This window comes from Salvelinus fontinalis, chromosome 38 (assembly GCF_029448725.1).
Source record: "Salvelinus fontinalis isolate EN_2023a chromosome 38, ASM2944872v1, whole genome shotgun sequence".
Taxonomy (NCBI): domain Eukaryota; kingdom Metazoa; phylum Chordata; class Actinopteri; order Salmoniformes; family Salmonidae; genus Salvelinus; species Salvelinus fontinalis.
The window spans coordinates 33,516,735-33,533,844 of NC_074702.1; the positions used below are offsets into that span (position 1 = coordinate 33,516,735).

The window sequence follows — 17,110 nt, forward strand, 5'->3', positions numbered from 1 at the left end:
GGAAGCAAGTACAGGAAGTGAGTGTTTTAATAAATAAACTAAACAATAAACATGAAACAGAGTCAATAACACCTGAGGAAAGAACCAGGTGGAGTGACAGATATAGGGAAGATAATCAAGTGTGATGCAGTCCAGGTGAGTGTCATGAGGCGCTGGTGCGCTTGACGATGGTGACAGGTGTGGGGGATAATCGGCAGCCTGATGACCTAGAGGCCGGAGAGGGAGTATACGTGACATTAGATATGTGGCCACACCACCCCGCTCTACCCCTCTAACGTAGGTGGCAAAGGGGGGGGCAGATCTGTCACTTCTTATAATAGATAATTTGTGGAAACTAAACCAAGGGAAGAAAGATTATTGGCCAGTGGTTTCTCCCATCTGCATGCCAAGAAGTAACTGGATTGTATGTTTCTTCTTCTTTTGTAATGCAGTGGAATTATGTAGTATAGTATCACTCCATCAGGTTTTGTAATACACTTCATATTCCCTGAGTTACTGGAGAGGGGTTACAAAAGATGTCTCTCTTTGTGGGGCATATTTAAGCAATACGGCACGAGGAGGTGTGGTATATGTCTGAGAGTCACGTGTGTAACTCGCCCTACAGCCCTATCCTCTCGTCCCTCGCTGCCCTCCCTCTTTCTGTCCCCTCTCCCATACTCTCTCTGTCTTTCTCCCTCCCACCATCCATCACACCGTGGATTGCATGGATACAGCCCTTAGCCGTGGTATATAGGCCGTATACCACAAACCCCTGAGGTGTCTTATTGCTATTATAAACTGGTTACCAACGTAATTTGAGCAGTAAAAATAAAAGTTTTGTCATACCAGTAGTATATGGTCTGAAATACCACGGCTGGTAGCCAAACAGCATTCAGGGCTCGAACCACCCAGTTTATAAATATCAATAATATGCATGTAAACCTCTCATGGCTCAAAGTGGAGGAGAGATTGACTTTATCACTACCTGTTTTTGTAAGAAGTGTTGACGTGCTGAATGCACAAGGTGTCTGTTTAAGGTACAAGCACACAACTCTGACACCCATGCGTACCTCACAAGACATGCCACCAAAGGTCTCTTCACTATCCCAAGTCAAGAACAGACAATACACAGTACTATATACTAGAGCCATGGCTACATGGAACTCTATTCCACATCAGGTTACTGATGCAAGGAGTAGATATATATTTTTTTTAAACACATAAAAATGCACATTGTGGAACAGCTGTGAAGAGACCCACACACCGGCACAGACACACACACACACACACACACACACACACACACACACACACACACACACACACACACACACACACACACACACACACACACACACACACACACACACACACACATAATAAAACACGCACTCTACACACATGTACACATGGATTTTGTTTAATTGTAGATACAGTATGTGATAGTAGAATAGTGACCTGAGGGAACACACTTAATGTGTTGTGAAAAGTGTTATGAAATGTAATGTCATGTTGCTGGACCCCATATTGTTGCTGGACCCCAGGAAGAGCTGCTGCCTTGGGGATCCTTAATAAAAACAGATACAAATACTGGAAGAAATGAAAAACCCACACCCACTGAAGTGTTCCTTATGTTTTAACCTGTCTAGGATCAGCGTGGCGCTAGCGGCACACCCCCCCCCCCCCCCACTGAAAAACCAGTGCCGCGAAATTCAAAAAAAATATTTTTTTAAAATATTTAACTTTCACACATTAAAGTCCAATACAGCTAATGAAAGACACAGATCTTATGAATCCAGTCAACATTTCCGATTTTTAAAATGTTTTACAGGGAAGACACAATATGTAAAGATGTACATCTATTACCTAAAAACACATTAGCATAATCCACCATCTTTTATTTGTCCACCAACACCAGTAGCCATCACCAATTCGGCTAAACTAAGATATTTATAGCCCCTAACCAACAAAAAAACTCATTAGATGACAGTCTGATAACATATTTATGGTATGGGATAGGTTTTGTTAGAAAAAAGTGCATATTTCAGGTATATGGCATAGTTTACAATTGCACCCACCATCACAAATGGACTAGAATAATTACAATGAGCAACGTGTTTACCTAACTACTAATCATCAAACATTTCGTAAAAATACACAGCATACACGAATCGAAAGACACAGATCCTGTGAATACAGACAATATTTCAGATTTTCTAAGTGTCTTACAGCGAAAACACAATAAATCGTTATATTAGCTTAGCACATAGCAATTAGCAGCCCAGCATTGATTCTAGCCAAAGTGAGCGATAAAAGTCAACATCGCCAAAAGATATTAATTTTTTCACTAACCTTCTCAGAATTCTTCCGATGACACTCCTGTAACATCACATTACAACATGCATATACAGTTTGATCGAAAATGTTTATATTTAGCCACCAAAATCATGGTTAGACAATGTGAAATGTAGACAAGCTGGTAAAGAAAACGTCCTTGCGCCACTTAGACAGTGATCTACTCTTATACATAAATACTCATAAACGTGACTAAAAAATATAGGGTGGACAGGGATTGATAGACAATTTAATTCTTAATACAATTGCGTTATTACATTTTTTAATTTATCCTTACTTTTCAATACAGTTTGCGCCAAGCGAAGCTACGTCAAAAAACATGGCGTCCTAAGCCACTAAAATGTTTCGACAGAAACACGATTTATCATAATAAAAATGTCCTACCTTGAGCTGTTCTTCCATCAGTATCTTGGGCAAAGGATCCTTTCTTGGGAGAAATCGTCTTTTGGTGGAAAGCTGTCCTCTTGCCATGTGGAAATGTCAACTACGTTCGGGATGAACTGAAAAGCGTGCCCAACTTTTCACATCGTTGCAAAAATAAATGTCCCAAAATCGCACTAAACGGATATAAATTGCTATAAAACGCTTTAAATTAACTACTTTGTGATGTTTGTAACTCCTATAACGAGTGAAAAGATGACCGGAGAAATATAACAGGCTAAACTAACGCTTGGAACAGGAGAGGGTCGGTGTCTTCCACGCGCGTTACGCAGCAAGAAAAGACTTGCTAGCTAAAGGTTTTTTTCATTTGTAGGGCCTGTGAACGAGCAATCGAGCCCGTTGGAATCGTCATCACGTAAAGGCATCCAGGGGAAGACGTAAGAAGTGTCCGTATAGTCATAGCAACGACAGTGCCCTTTTAAATGACTTCAGAAAAGTGGCCAACGTTTCTCAAATCTGACTCCATGTCAGGGAAATTGCTGTAGAATGGGCTCTGTTCCACTTAGAGACAAAATTTCAACTCCTATAGAAACTATAGACTGTTTTCTATCCAATAATAATAATAATATGCATATTGTACGATCAAGGATTTTGTGGGAAGCCGTTTAAAAAATTAGCCACATTAGCATAAATAGTCTAAACAGCGCCCCCATCCCCAACAGGTTAATGTCTTATTTTTTAGCAGCATTGTTTAAAAAACTGAAAAAAACTGTGTTTGGAGAACAACAGACATCCACCCATATTTATAGATGATAAGCTGTAGACCACACCATCTACCTAGAGAGTTTTCATCTGTATTTTTCGTAGCTGTCTACCTATAATCACAGACCGATGCTGGCACTAAAACTCAGCTCAATGAGCTGTATACCACCATAAGCAAACAGGAAAATGCCCATCCAGAGGCGGCGCTCCTAGTGGCCGGGGACCAGAGGTGCAACCAGAGGAAAACAAATTCTTCACCGCCTTTACTCCACACACAGACATTCGTACAAAGCTCTCCCTCGCCCTCCATTTGGCAAATCTGACCATAATTCTATCCTCCTGATTCCTGCATACAAGCAAAAACTAAAGCAGGAGTGCTTTGCTAGCACACACTGGAATATGTTCCGCGATTCTTCCGATGGCATTGAGGAGTACACCACATCAGTCACTGGCTTTATCAATAAGAAGCCATGGATTACAGACAACATTCACACTGAGCTAAAGGGTAGAGCCTTCGCTTTCAAGGAGCGAGACACTAACCCGGAAGCTTATAATAAATACCGCTATGCCCTCCGACGACGCATTCAACAGGCATATTGTCAATACAGGACTAAGATTGAATCCTACTACACCGGCTCCGACGCTCGTCGGATGTGGCAGGGCTTGCAAACTATTTCAGACTACAAAGGGAAACACAGCCTAGAGCTGCCCAGTGACACAGGCCTACCAGACGAGCTAAATTGCTTCTATTCTTGCTTCGAGGCAAGTAACACTGAAACATGCATGAGAGCATCAGCTGTTCCATTACTATTGTGTGATCTCGCGCTCCGCAGCCGATGTGAGTAAGACCTTCAAACAGTTCAACATTCACAAGGCCGCAGGGCCAGACGGATTACCAGGACATGTACTCCGAGCATGCGCTGACCAACTGGCAAGTATCTTCACTGACATTTTCAACCTCTCCCTATCTGAGTCTGTAATACCAACATGTTTCAAGCAGACCACCATTGTTCCTGTGCCCAAGAACACTAAGGTAACCTACCTAAATGACTATTGACCTGTAGCACTCACATCTGTAGCCATGAAGTGCTTTGAAAGGCTGGTCATGGCTCACATCAACACCATTTTCCCAGAAAACCTAGACCCACCTAATTTGCATACCGCAACAGATCCACAGATGACGCATTCTCTATTGCACTCCACACTGCCCTTTCCCACCTGGACAAAAGGAACACCTATGTGAGAATGCTATTCATTGACTACAGCTCAGTGTTCAACACCATAGTGCCCTCAAAGCTCATCACTAAGCTAAGGACCCTGGGACTAAACACCTCCCTCTGCAACTGGATCCTGGACATCCTGACAGGCCGCCCCCAGGTGGTAAAGGAAGGTAACAACACATCCGACACGCTGATCCTCAACATGGGGATGCTCAGCCCCCTCCTGTACTCCCTGTTCACTCATGACTGCACGGCCAGGCACGACTCATTAACTCATTAACGACATCATTAAGTTTGCTGATGACACAACCGTGGTAGGTCTGATCACCGACACCGATGAGACAGCCTATAGGGAGGAGGTCAGAGACTTGACCGTGTTGTGCAAGGACAACAACCTCCCTCAACGTGATCAAGACAACGGAGATGATTGTGGACTACAGGAAAAGGAGGACCGAGCACGCCCCCATTCTCATCGACATGGCTGTAGTGGAGCAGGTTGAGAGCTTCAAGTTTCTTGGAGTCCACATCACCAACAAACTAACATGGTCCCAGCGCTCCAAGACAGTCGTGAAGAGGGCACGACACAACTTATTCCCCCTCAGGAGACTGAACAAATTTGGAATGGGTCCTCAGATCCTCAAATGGTTTTACAGCTGCACCATCGAGATCATCCTGACGGGTTGCATCACTGCCTGGTATGGCAACTACTCAGCCTCCGACTGCAAGGCACTACAGAGGGTAGTGCATACGGCCCAGTAAATTGTCAAAGACTCCAGCCACCCTAGTCATAGACTTTTCTCTCTGCTACCGCACGGCAAGGAGTACCGGAGCGCCATGTCTAGGTCTAAGATGCTTCTAAATAGCTTCTACCCCAAGCCATAAGTCTCCTGAACAGCTAATCAAATGGCTACCCAGACTATTTGCATTGAATTAGTCGACACCGGTGCTCCTGCCCATTGACGTTGACTCTGTACCGTTACCTCCTGTATGTAGCCCCGCTATTGTTATTTATTGCTGCTCTTTAATTATTTGTTATTCTTATCTCTTTTTTTTGTTGGTATTTTCTTAAAACCGCATTGTTGGTTAAGAGCTTGTAAGTAAGCATTCCGCTGTATTCGGCGCATGTGACAAATAACATTTGATTTGGTTTGGCTATAAGGTAGACTATTTCTAAGAGTAAGATGTGAACTTGAATAATGCAGAAAGTTGTTTATCGCGATACACAGTGGTCTGAATTGGGGCAATAAGGACTCTGCTCATATCCCACCAAAACGTTGACTGTTGTCGTCAGCTCATGGCTCAAATAAAGGTGGCTTGAAAGTCATTTGGAATAGCTTCTTGCGTGGAATTTTGTGTCAGATTCACCTCACTTCAGTGCAGACTATTTGTTAATGTTACTTGCCTTTCATGAAGACATTAGTTAAACAATTCTCTCTTTGGCTGTCTACGATTAACATTCACATTCTCTTTGCCTTTAGAAAAGAGTTGACTTCTCTGTAAGGCCTAGCTCCGCCAAGGCTGCAAATTATGTCTGGTAGTTCACGGAGTCCAATACATTTCTGAATGGAAACACAGAGACCTTGGAGAACAAAGACAACCTTGATTATGTTGGTAAACAGGAAGGTCTCCTGGCATTGTTGTTTTAATCACGTTTGTGGGGACAGACTTGATGGAGGACAGATGCTAGGTGGGGGGTGAGGAGGTTGTGTTGTCCTAATTACAAGGGGCTTTGGGGTCTCAGTTCTGGGTCTTAGTGGACTCATGTTTCATCAGGAATTAGCCTCACCAACCTCAGCCTCACCTTGCTGCTGTACATATCTAGACTGCTAGACTACTCGTCCCTTTGTTTCAAATGGCCATAGCAGGCTGATTAAATGCCTGTCTGTGTGTGTCTGTGTGCTTGCATCAGTGTGTTTGCACATCCATATTCTTTAAAAACACCTAACTTTCTCTTCCCGGTCTCTTGGTGAACATTACTTTTCAACCTTGTGAGATATACTACTGTATTTAAAAAATCAAGGCATGTTTTTCTTACCCCCCTCTCTATCTCTTCCCCATTGAAAAAGGCTTGCCACAGGCATCTCCCCCTGTGAACTTGTATCTCAGAGCATATACTTACGCTCCAGTGAAAACACTGGCTTTAAAGCCCACTCAAACTGTTTACTCAAGCCAATGACTACGTTTGCATGCCGGATAGTAGCTTATATCCCACTTAAGGTCTTATTCGGGATAAGCTGTCTACATGCACCTTTCGTATCTCGCTCACAAGTATCCCTGTAACCAGCATGAATAAACAGAATATTCCTAATTTAAGTTCATATGGGTTAAATGAAATAGGAACTGAAATATGGACACTGGCTGTAGGCCCATATCCTCTCACATGTAATATAATATTAACTCCTGCAGAATTATGCATTTATTGTAGTAAATTTATACAACAAATGTTAATTTTGTGTTGGGAACAGAAATATGATTTCTTTCTTTCAGCATCTCTGGAGAAAATGTGAATTTGTGTGTAATGTCTTATCATTGACACGTTCATGCAAGTAGACAGTATTTAAACCACATAAAATATGCACCCAAGACAAACTGAAGTCTTATCATATTCCTGTTTCATTGTTTTCTCAGCTTTTCTTTCCTTAAAACTGGTCAAACTGACGATATTTGGACATTTTTGCACAGGACCACTTTCCACCGTTTTGTAGTTATCCAAGGTCCCTAAAAAATAAAATAATTTACAGGTGTTAAATAGATTACTATAGATTATTATTCATTCTATCAACAATGTAAGGCATTATTCTGGTGAGCTCTACTGCATTTAGAATTCTGGGTCAACAATAATTATGACACAAGAAGCTTCATGTATCTAACAAATAGCCTACCAAATGTCGGAAATTATCATATGGTTTACCAAATGTCGTCAATTATAATATGGCTTACCAAATGTCGGAAATTATAAACAGAAAGTTGTCTAAATTTTGGGTGAAAGTACATAGTAGGCTATACGGTCCAGTTTGGAGTATCAGCAAAATAAATTATTTGTAATGTCTGCTTCCAACACACATCCTCAAACACGTAGATCCCCTGAACGCAGCTCACTTTCCAGCTCTTACTATCAAACACGTAGATCCCCTGAACGCAGCTCACTTTCCAGCTCTTACTATCAAACACGTAGATCCCCTGAACGCAGCTCACTCTCCAGATCCCAATCACCTGAATTCTAATCACCTGTTCACACACCTGTATGTCATTATCACACACTATTTAGTTCAGCTCTTTGCACCCCATCACTGTGAGGTATTGTTTGTTTTGTGTCTTTCGGAGCGCTGGTTTTCCACGTGATTTACTCCTCCCGTGTATGATAGTTTTTTTTCCTGCCTCACTAACGACGCCTTTTGCCTATTCCCTTCCTGTACTTCAGCCTATCGGATTTCCTGTTATCTACCTATTGCCTGATCTCCCGGACTACGTTACTAGCCTTTTCCCTGCCTGTACTGTTGCCTTTTTGGACCCCCTGTGCATGACCTTCTGCCTGCCCCTGGACCCAGCTACCTGCCTCCTCCTGTGGTCCTTTGCAATAAACACCTGCTGCGCCCTGCGCTTGAAACCAACTCTCTGTCTCCCCTCGTGTTCATTACATTATTATGTAATTATGGTGGATAGAACTGCGCAGGTAGCCTACTTTTTGAAGTGATTTGTATTGGTATTTATTATGGATTCCCATTAGCTGCTGCCAAGGCATTTTTGCTGGGGTTCAGCAAAAATAAAGATGTTTTATACAATTTTAAAAACATTACAATACATTCAGACTGTGTGCCCTCCGGACACTACTCCACAACTACCACATATCTGCAGTGCAAAATCTATGTGTACGCGTGTGTATAGTGCGTATGCTATTGTGTGTGTGTGTGTGTGTGTATGTGACAATGTTTGTGTTGCTTCACAGTCCCTACTGTTCCATAAGGTGTTTTTCTTATCTGTTTTTTTAAATCAAATGTTACTGCTTGCATGAGTTACTTGATGTGGAATAGAGTTCCATGTAGTCATGGCTCTATTTAGTACTGTGCACCTTCCATAGTCGTTTCTGGACATGGTGGCATGTCTTGTGGGGTATGCATGGGTGTCCGAGCTGTGCGCCAGTTGTTCAAACAGACAGCTCGGTGCATTCACCATGTCAATACCTCTCATAAATACAAGAAGTGATGAAGTCAATCTCTCCTCCACTTTGAGCCAGGAGAGATTGACATGCATATCATTATATTAGCTCTCTGTGTACATCCAAGGGCCAGCTGTGCTGCCCTGTTCTGAACCAATTGCAATTTTGAAAGTCCTTTTTTGTGGCACCTGACCACACGACTGAACAGTAGTCTAGGTTGCGACAAAACTACAGTCTGTAGGACCTGCATTGTTGACAGTGATGTCAAGAAGGTAGAGCAGCGCCTTGTCATAGACATACTTCTCCCCATATTAGCTACTGTTGAATCAATATGTTTTGACCATGACAGTTTACAAACCAGGGTAACTCCAAGCAGTTTAGTCAACTCAACTTGCTCAATTTCTACATCATTTATTACAATATTTAATCAAGGTTTAGGGTTTAGTGAATGATTTGTCCCAATACTTTTCGTTTTAGAAATATTTAGGATTAATTTATGCCTTGCCACTCACTCTGAAACTAATTGCAACTCTTTGTTAAGTGTTGCAGTCATTTTAGTCGCTGTAGTAGCTGACACTCTAGCTTTCCTCAAAGCCAGTGGCAATTCATTAGTAAAGATTGAAAAAAGTAATGGGCCTAGACAGCTGCCTTGGGGAATTCCTGATTCTACCTGGATTATGTTAGAGAGGCTTCCATTAAAGAACACTTTCTGTGTTCTGTTAGACAGGTAACTCTTTATCCACAACATAGCAGAGGGTGTAAAGCCATAACACAAGTTTTTCCAGCAGGAAACTATGATCGATAATGTCGAAAGCCGCACGGAAGTCTAACAAAACAGCCCCCATAATCTTTTTATCATCATTTTCTCTCAGCTAATCATCAGTCATTTGTGTAAGTGCTGTGCTTGTTGAATGTCCTTCTCTATAAGCATGCTGAAAGTTTGTTGTCAATTTGTTTACTTTCAAATCACATTGTATCTGGTCAAGCACAATTTCTTCCAAAAGTTTACTAAGGGTTGGTAACAGGCTGATAATCTTATTTTTTTTTTTGTATTTAAAAAAAAAAACTTTTGCTTCCCTCCAAGCCTGAGGGCACACGCTTCCTAATAGGCTTAAATTGAAGATGTGGCAATATCGTCTGCTATTTTCCTCAGTAGTTTTACATCCATGTTGTCAGACCCCGGTAGCTTGTCATTGTTGATAGACAACAATAGTTTTTTCCCCTCTTCCACACTAACTTTACCGAATTTTAAATTACAATGCTTGTCTTTTAGAATTTGGTCAGATATACTTGGATGTGTAGTGTCAGCAGTTGTTGCTGGCATATTATGCCTAAGTTTGCTAATCTTGCCTATGAAAAAATCATTAAAGTAGTTTCAAATAAAAATTTTATTTGTCACATACACACGGTTAGCATATGTTAATGCGAGTGTAACGAAATGCGTGTGCTTCTAGTTCCAACCATGCAGAGCTATCTGTTTCAATGAATGATGGAGCTGAGTTTGCCTTTTTCCCCAGAATTTCATTTAAGGTGCTCCAAAACTTTTTACAATAATTCTTATTTCTTTTATCTTGGTTTCATAGAGTAGTTTCTTCTTCTTTTTATTCAGTTTAGTCACACGATTTCTCAATTTGCAATAACTTTGCCAATCGGTTGTGCAGCCAAACTTATTTGCCATTCCTTTTGCCTCATCATTCTCAACCATACAAGTTTTCAATTTGTTTGACAATTAGATAATACAATACCCATTATATGCAAAACTTAGCCTGCAACAAACAACAGTAAATGGGATAAGATGTTTAAAAGCAACAGTATCCTGTCTAAGATCAGCATATCCCAGGCATCTTATCCAGGTGTCTCATAACCGTGATATATGTTTTTCAGGTTATTGTAAACAGGATATCATGTTTATATGTGTCAACTCAAAAACAGAATACTTGAGTATCCCAAATAATAATGGAATATTGGTGGGCATGGAAACGAGGTTACTCAGAAAAGGAGGCATATGTCATTGAGATCTTTTGTGCTTCTATTCTATCCTCAGCAGAAATGTGAATGATTCCTTTCTAAAAATGGATTGAAAAAGGCACTTCTACACTAGTTACATTATTTAGCCGAAATGAATGATACAGTACTTCTAAACACATTCAGGATAACTTACATGGCTTACAATTACATTTCAGAACACTGTATCATACCCCAAAGGGAACTTGAAGGATGAGTCAGGTTAATCAGTTCATGTACACACCAATGGCGAACACAAATGCAAAAACAGACATTTTTCTTGTCGCTGCGGTCGGGGTCATGGCATTACAGCATGCATTATCTCTGACCCTTGTGTGACATTACCCTTGTTTCTGTCTCATCCCTCCAGGTTCCTATATGCTGGTGAACTCTTCCCAGCATGCTGCAGGGCATCGCGCCCAGCTCCTGCTGCAGACGCTGAGTGAAAACGACACACACTGCGTCCAGTTCAGCTACTTCCTGTACAGCCGCGATGGCCACAGTCCAGGGGCACTGCGGGCGTACGTTCGGGTCAACGGCGGCCCGCTGGGTAGCCCAGTATGGAACACGACGGGGTCCCACGGACGACAGTGGCACCAAGTGGAGCTGGCTGTCAGCACCTTCTGGCCCAATGAGTACCAGGTAAATCCCTCGCAGTGGCATCACTTCACTGCTACTTTCAGTCGTTACCCAGCATGCTTCAATTTTCCCACTGTGTCAGTTATACATAGTAGTGGCTAGAATCGAACAGGCTCATTCTCATCCCATTGACTTCATGTATGACGTTAATGCAATCCGTATAAGGCTTTATTTAAGGCCTAGTGAAGGTGTTAGTTAATAAGACACATATACAGCATAAGGGGGTAACCAGCCAATAGATAAGCCTGATCATCCAGGACTGGGTGTGTTAACTTCACTGTTCTCCAACAGTGAGATACTGTACGCCACAGGGAGACCTTGTTGTTAATCACATGCAAAGCTAGCTCAGTTTAATATCATTGCTCCCTTGGTAAATGTAGGCTAGGTTAGCGCTAAAAGGCCCTAACTGGTTTCTCTGTGGTCAGGCTTGTTACAGTTTAACCTACTGAGACTGTCTCTGCTAACTGTACATCAGAACATTGGAATACACAACACAACTTCACTCCCTCAGTGGCAGGTCATTACCCACTCAGACCCAAATTGATTGGCAGCCACTCTGGGTACCTGGGCGCTTTCTATTGGTCTTCGGATGGCGCGACCGGGCCATAAATTACGTTTATATTTTCTGCAAACTCTGCGGAGCTGTCAAAATGCAATTAGGGTGAGTAGTGTGTGATGTTTTGAGAACTGTCATTCCCTTCGACTTAATTAACTTCCATGCGGTTCTGCCGGATCTGACCTTCAAGTGTAAATAATAGTCCAGCTTTGTACAAACATGAGCCAAAGGTAGGACGACACTGTGGAACTATCACTATATGGCCTGACAATGAGGGGTATTTAAGCTTGACACACACAACACAACACAACACAACACAGAAACACTACACACAAAGGTGTCAACACGTGTGGGTGGGTAGGGGGCCAGGTGAAAAATGACTTCGATAATATCTGACAAACGCAAAGTTTTGACTAGCTCGCTCTTTCTCTCGACTTTATATTTGCCCGGGAGTCATCTCAGTAAATATATCACTACGTGAGAGAATTACAAGCTCTGCCCGGTCAATGGCATTGCCAATCACACCACCCTCAGACCAGCTCTCACATCAATGCTCTCTTTAGCAGAATAATTCATCATTAACGACCATTATTGTGGCCATGGCAGTTTCCTATAGCAGAAAAACTAGGGATAAACAGCATTCCTCTGGCTTATTTTTGATGTGTCTTAATTGGCTTGCTTTGCACCACTCCTCTGCCTTCTAATTCTAACTCTTGTGTCCTCCTCCTCTCTACCCTCTGTCTTGGTACGTGCTGCGTCACAGCTTCTTAAGCAGCCCAGTGATGGCTCATGTGTGAGTTAGCAGTACACCAGGGCTACCGAGGAGAGGCATCACTTGGGAGAAGGAAGGAATAATGGGCAGATGAGGGAGGATGAGTCTGAATGACTGGTTGCAGCAACAACCTGTTCATAAACTGTAGGCTGCGATCATCCATCTCAAAATGACCATACTGTGATGTTATTTATCCGGAATATTCAATCTTCTAGATTTTGGCAATTTTTGGAAACTTTTTGTCCCATAGGGAAATGAATGAACTGATCGGTTCATGATCTGCATGTCTGACCACAACAAGTACATTGTAGCAGCAGTGAAGAAATACATCTCAAATGATCTGTCTAAAACAGTGTTTCCGCTTTTGAGTCCCTTCTCTGCAAATAAATAACGACGGCCCCTTTCTGCAGTAACATCAGCAGCCATGCCGATGAAAACGGAGGAATAAACGACAAACAATGCTGGAGAGAGTCAAGCGGAGTGGAGTTGAACATGACTCGATCTGACCCTCTCTCTCTCTCTCTGTATTCACCAAGGAGCTCTTAGCTTTAAAGCATGTTAGCTGCAACCCGTGTCACTTTAAATATTAAAAGGACTTTGGTTGCAGGAGCCCTGCAGCAAGCTTGATGGAATCTCTTTGGATTTGAAGTGCTAGGTGATCAGATTTGCTCTGTCGCCAGAGAGTCAGGGTCTACTCTTGAAGAATGGATTGAGAGAATAATGTTCCTGTGTCATGCTTATCATGCCATGCAAACCCAATGCACAGTAAATTGACCGTATTATAAACCTATGAAGTCTTAAAATATCCCTGCCTTAAGTCATTCAAGGCATTCCTAGATTTACTTTCCCTTCGATGCTGCTATCACAACACTGTAGTTGATTAAAAATAGATATTTGTAAAAAAAAAAATCCCAGTAACTTTATTGGAAATAGATATTCTCAGGGGCTGTTGATTTAATCATGATACTTGAATGTAGGAGGATAGAGCTGTTTTATAGCACACATTCTCAATGTTTGTCTGTAAAATAAAACATTGTCTAAAGCGTGGAATGTAATAAAAAAATCAAAAATCTGTTCCATTCTCCGTAAATCGACAGAGCCAACTATAGTAGATTAACATACTCAAAAGCCACACACATTCTCTCTAATCATTTGTCAGCCTAGTAATCTATCTGCAATACAATTCCTTCCCTGCTTTCCTTTTCCTTGTTCACGACTTTGGAGGCTTCATGTTTCTGTCTGGTGTATGTCTCGCCATTTTTATTGTTGCCTAACCTGAGACAACAACACAGTGATGGTTGTGATAAGATTACGCTTCGATATTTATATCACTCTGGTGATAGGTGCTATGCTACTCCACTTCCTCCTGTTGCTGTTGTGTCCCCTAACGTCAAGAGAGGGTTGGGTGGGGCAAGTGGAAAATGGAAGAGAGAGAGTGTGAGATCACTTTAGAAAGTATTTGATTTGATATCTTTCCCATCTGCCGTGCTCAGCAATATATTTCTCCCTCTTATTGGTGGAGGTGTCTGCGATAGCTGGAACCTTATCAAATATTAAAGATGTTATCAGGCTAACCAAGTCTGCCAACTAGATCTGGAGCTGTGCTCTCCCCCATCTCCTTCCCTCTCTTCACTATTCTTTCCTTCTCTCCCCCTGGTGTGTTTTCTCTCGCTGTGCTCCTCCTCGTCTTCTTTTTCAGTGTGACAAATACTGTCTCAAGTTGCAGACCTTTTCTGACAACCTGGTCTCATAGACTAGAAGTAGCGTAGTAAATGTCAATCTGGTACTCTCAAATTAGTATGATAATTTCTCATTTCAGGAAACTAGGTGTATGTCGCGCATCACTACTTCACAGGAGAGCCATTTGAGCGTACATTTTTACATTTTTATTGAAACGCTTTTTAAAAAAATGCGTTCTGGAACATGTGAACTTTTCTGTGCCTTAAAAACAAAACTTTTATGCCATCTGTAAATACGAATAAAACTGTTAAATTACTAGCCTAGTTGGTTTAGCCATGGAAAAAGTCAGGAACCTTCCCTCTAGCCAGCCATCCCCTCCGGCGACACTCGGAATGCCTGCATTTTATGGGCTCTTAACCAACCGTGCTATTTGTTTGTTTTTTCACATTGTTTGTAAATTATTTTGTACATAATGTTGCTGCTACCGTCTCCTATGCCGGAAAAAAGCTTCTGGACATCAGAACAGCCATTACTCACCTTGAAAAGGACAAATCATTTTTCTTTAATGAGTCGGACAAGAGGGATTAACTCCAGACACCCGAACAGGCCCTCATCCCCGTCATTCACAGGAGAAAGAGACGGAGGTATCGTGGAAGGAGATCGGGGTGCCTTGTGAGGATCTGGCGACGAGTGGCTAATCTGCCTTTGGCATCGTACTATTGGCCAACAAACAATCGCTGGATAATAAAGTGGACGAACTACAAGCACATACAGTTGAAGTTGGAAGTCTACATACACTTAGGTTGGAGTCATTAAAACTACATTTCAACCACTCCACAAATGTCTTGTTAACAAACTATAGTTTTGGCAAGTCGGTAAGGACATCTACTTTGTGCATGACACAAGTAATTTTTCCAACAATTGTTTACAGACAGATTATTTCACTTATAATTCACTGTATCACAATTCCAGTGGGTCAGAAGTGTACATACACTAAGTTGACTGTGCCTTTAAACAGCTTGGAAAATCCCGAAAATTAGGGCTTGGCTTTAGAAGCTTCTGATAGGCTAATTGACATAATTTGAGTCAATTAGAGGTGTACCTGTGGATGTATTTCAAGGCCTACCTTTAAACTCAGTGCCTCTTTGCTTGACATCATGGGAAAATCAAAAGAAATCAGCCAATACCTTAGTAAAACAATTGTAGACCTCCACACGTCTGGTTCATCCTTGGGAGCAATTTACAAATGCCTGAAGCTCCAATGTTAATCTGTACAAACAATAGTACGTAAGTATAAACACCATGGGACCTACCGCTCAGGGAGGAGACGCGTTATTTCTCCTAGAGATTAATGTACTTTGTTGCGAGAAGTACAAATCAATCCCAGAACAACAGCAAAGGACCTTGTGAAGATGCTGGAGGAAACCGGTACAAACATATCTATATCCACAGTAAAACAAGTCCTATATCGACATAACCTGAAAGGAAGCTCAGCAAGGAAGAAGCCACTGCTCCAAAACCACCATAAAAAAGTGGGTCTTCGCAAATGGGTCTTCCAAATGGACAACGACCCCAAGCACACTTCGAAAGTTGTGGCAAAATGGCTTAAGTACAACAAAGTCAAGGTATTGGAGTGGCCATCACAAAGCCCTGACCTCAATCTTATAGAAAGTTTGTGGGCAGAACTGAAAAAGCCTGTGCGAACATGGAGGCCTACAAACCTGACTCAGTTACACCAGCTCTTTCAGGAGGAATGGGCTAAAATTCACCCAACTCATTGTGGGAAGCTTGTGGAAGGGTACCATGAACATTTGACCCCAGTTAAAAATGTTAAATGAAATACTACCAAATACTAATTGAGTGTATGTAAACTTCTGAGCCACTGGGAATGTGATGAAAGAAATAAAAGCTGAAATAAATCATTCTCTCTACTATTATTCTGACATTGCACATTCTTAAAATGAAGTGGTGAACCTAACTGACCTAAGACAGGGAATTTTTACTAGGATTAAATGTCAGGAATTGTGAAAAACTGAGTTTAAATGTATTTGGCTAAGGTGTATGTAAACATCCGTCTTCAACTGTATATCCTACGGGACATTAAGAACTTTAATATCTTATGTTTCACCGAGTCGTGGCTGAATGACAACATTAATAACATACAGCTGGAGGTATCAGGAATCAAGGTAAGACCCAGATGCAGACACGTCGAATTGACAATGGTTTAATTTTCCAACAGGGGCAGGCAATAGACAGGTCAAGGCAGGCCGGGGTCAGTAAACCAGAGGTGGGGCAACCGTATCGGACGGCAGGCGGGGTCAGGGTCAAGGTAGGCAGAGGTCAAACAATCCAGAGGTGGGGCAAAGGTACAGGTCGGCAGGCAGGCTCAGGGGCAGGACAGGCAAGGGTCAAAAAAGAGAAAAAGAGAGACTGGGAAAAGGAGGGCCTGTGAACAAAAATGCTGGTTTACTTGACAAACAAGATGAACTGGCAACGGACAAACAGAACACAGGTATAAATACACGGGAAGATGGGTGACACCTGGAGGTGGGTGGAGACAATCACAAGGACAGGTGAAACAGATCAGGGTGTGACAGGAGGGTTAT

At 42.0% G+C, this 17,110-nt stretch overlaps 1 protein-coding gene across 6 annotated transcripts in view; it reads left to right on the forward strand.

Annotated features, from left to right (window-relative positions):
* ptprub (protein tyrosine phosphatase receptor type Ub) overlaps positions 1-17,110 on the forward strand; it is a 361,889-nt gene that overhangs the window by 148,145 nt on the left and 196,634 nt on the right. For all 6 annotated transcript variants that reach the window (XM_055903563.1, XM_055903566.1, XM_055903567.1 and 3 more), the window contains exon 3: positions 11,228-11,499. In XM_055903563.1, coding sequence (XP_055759538.1) covers positions 11,228-11,499 — 272 coding nt within the window. The remainder of the gene's footprint in view (positions 1-11,227; positions 11,500-17,110) is intronic.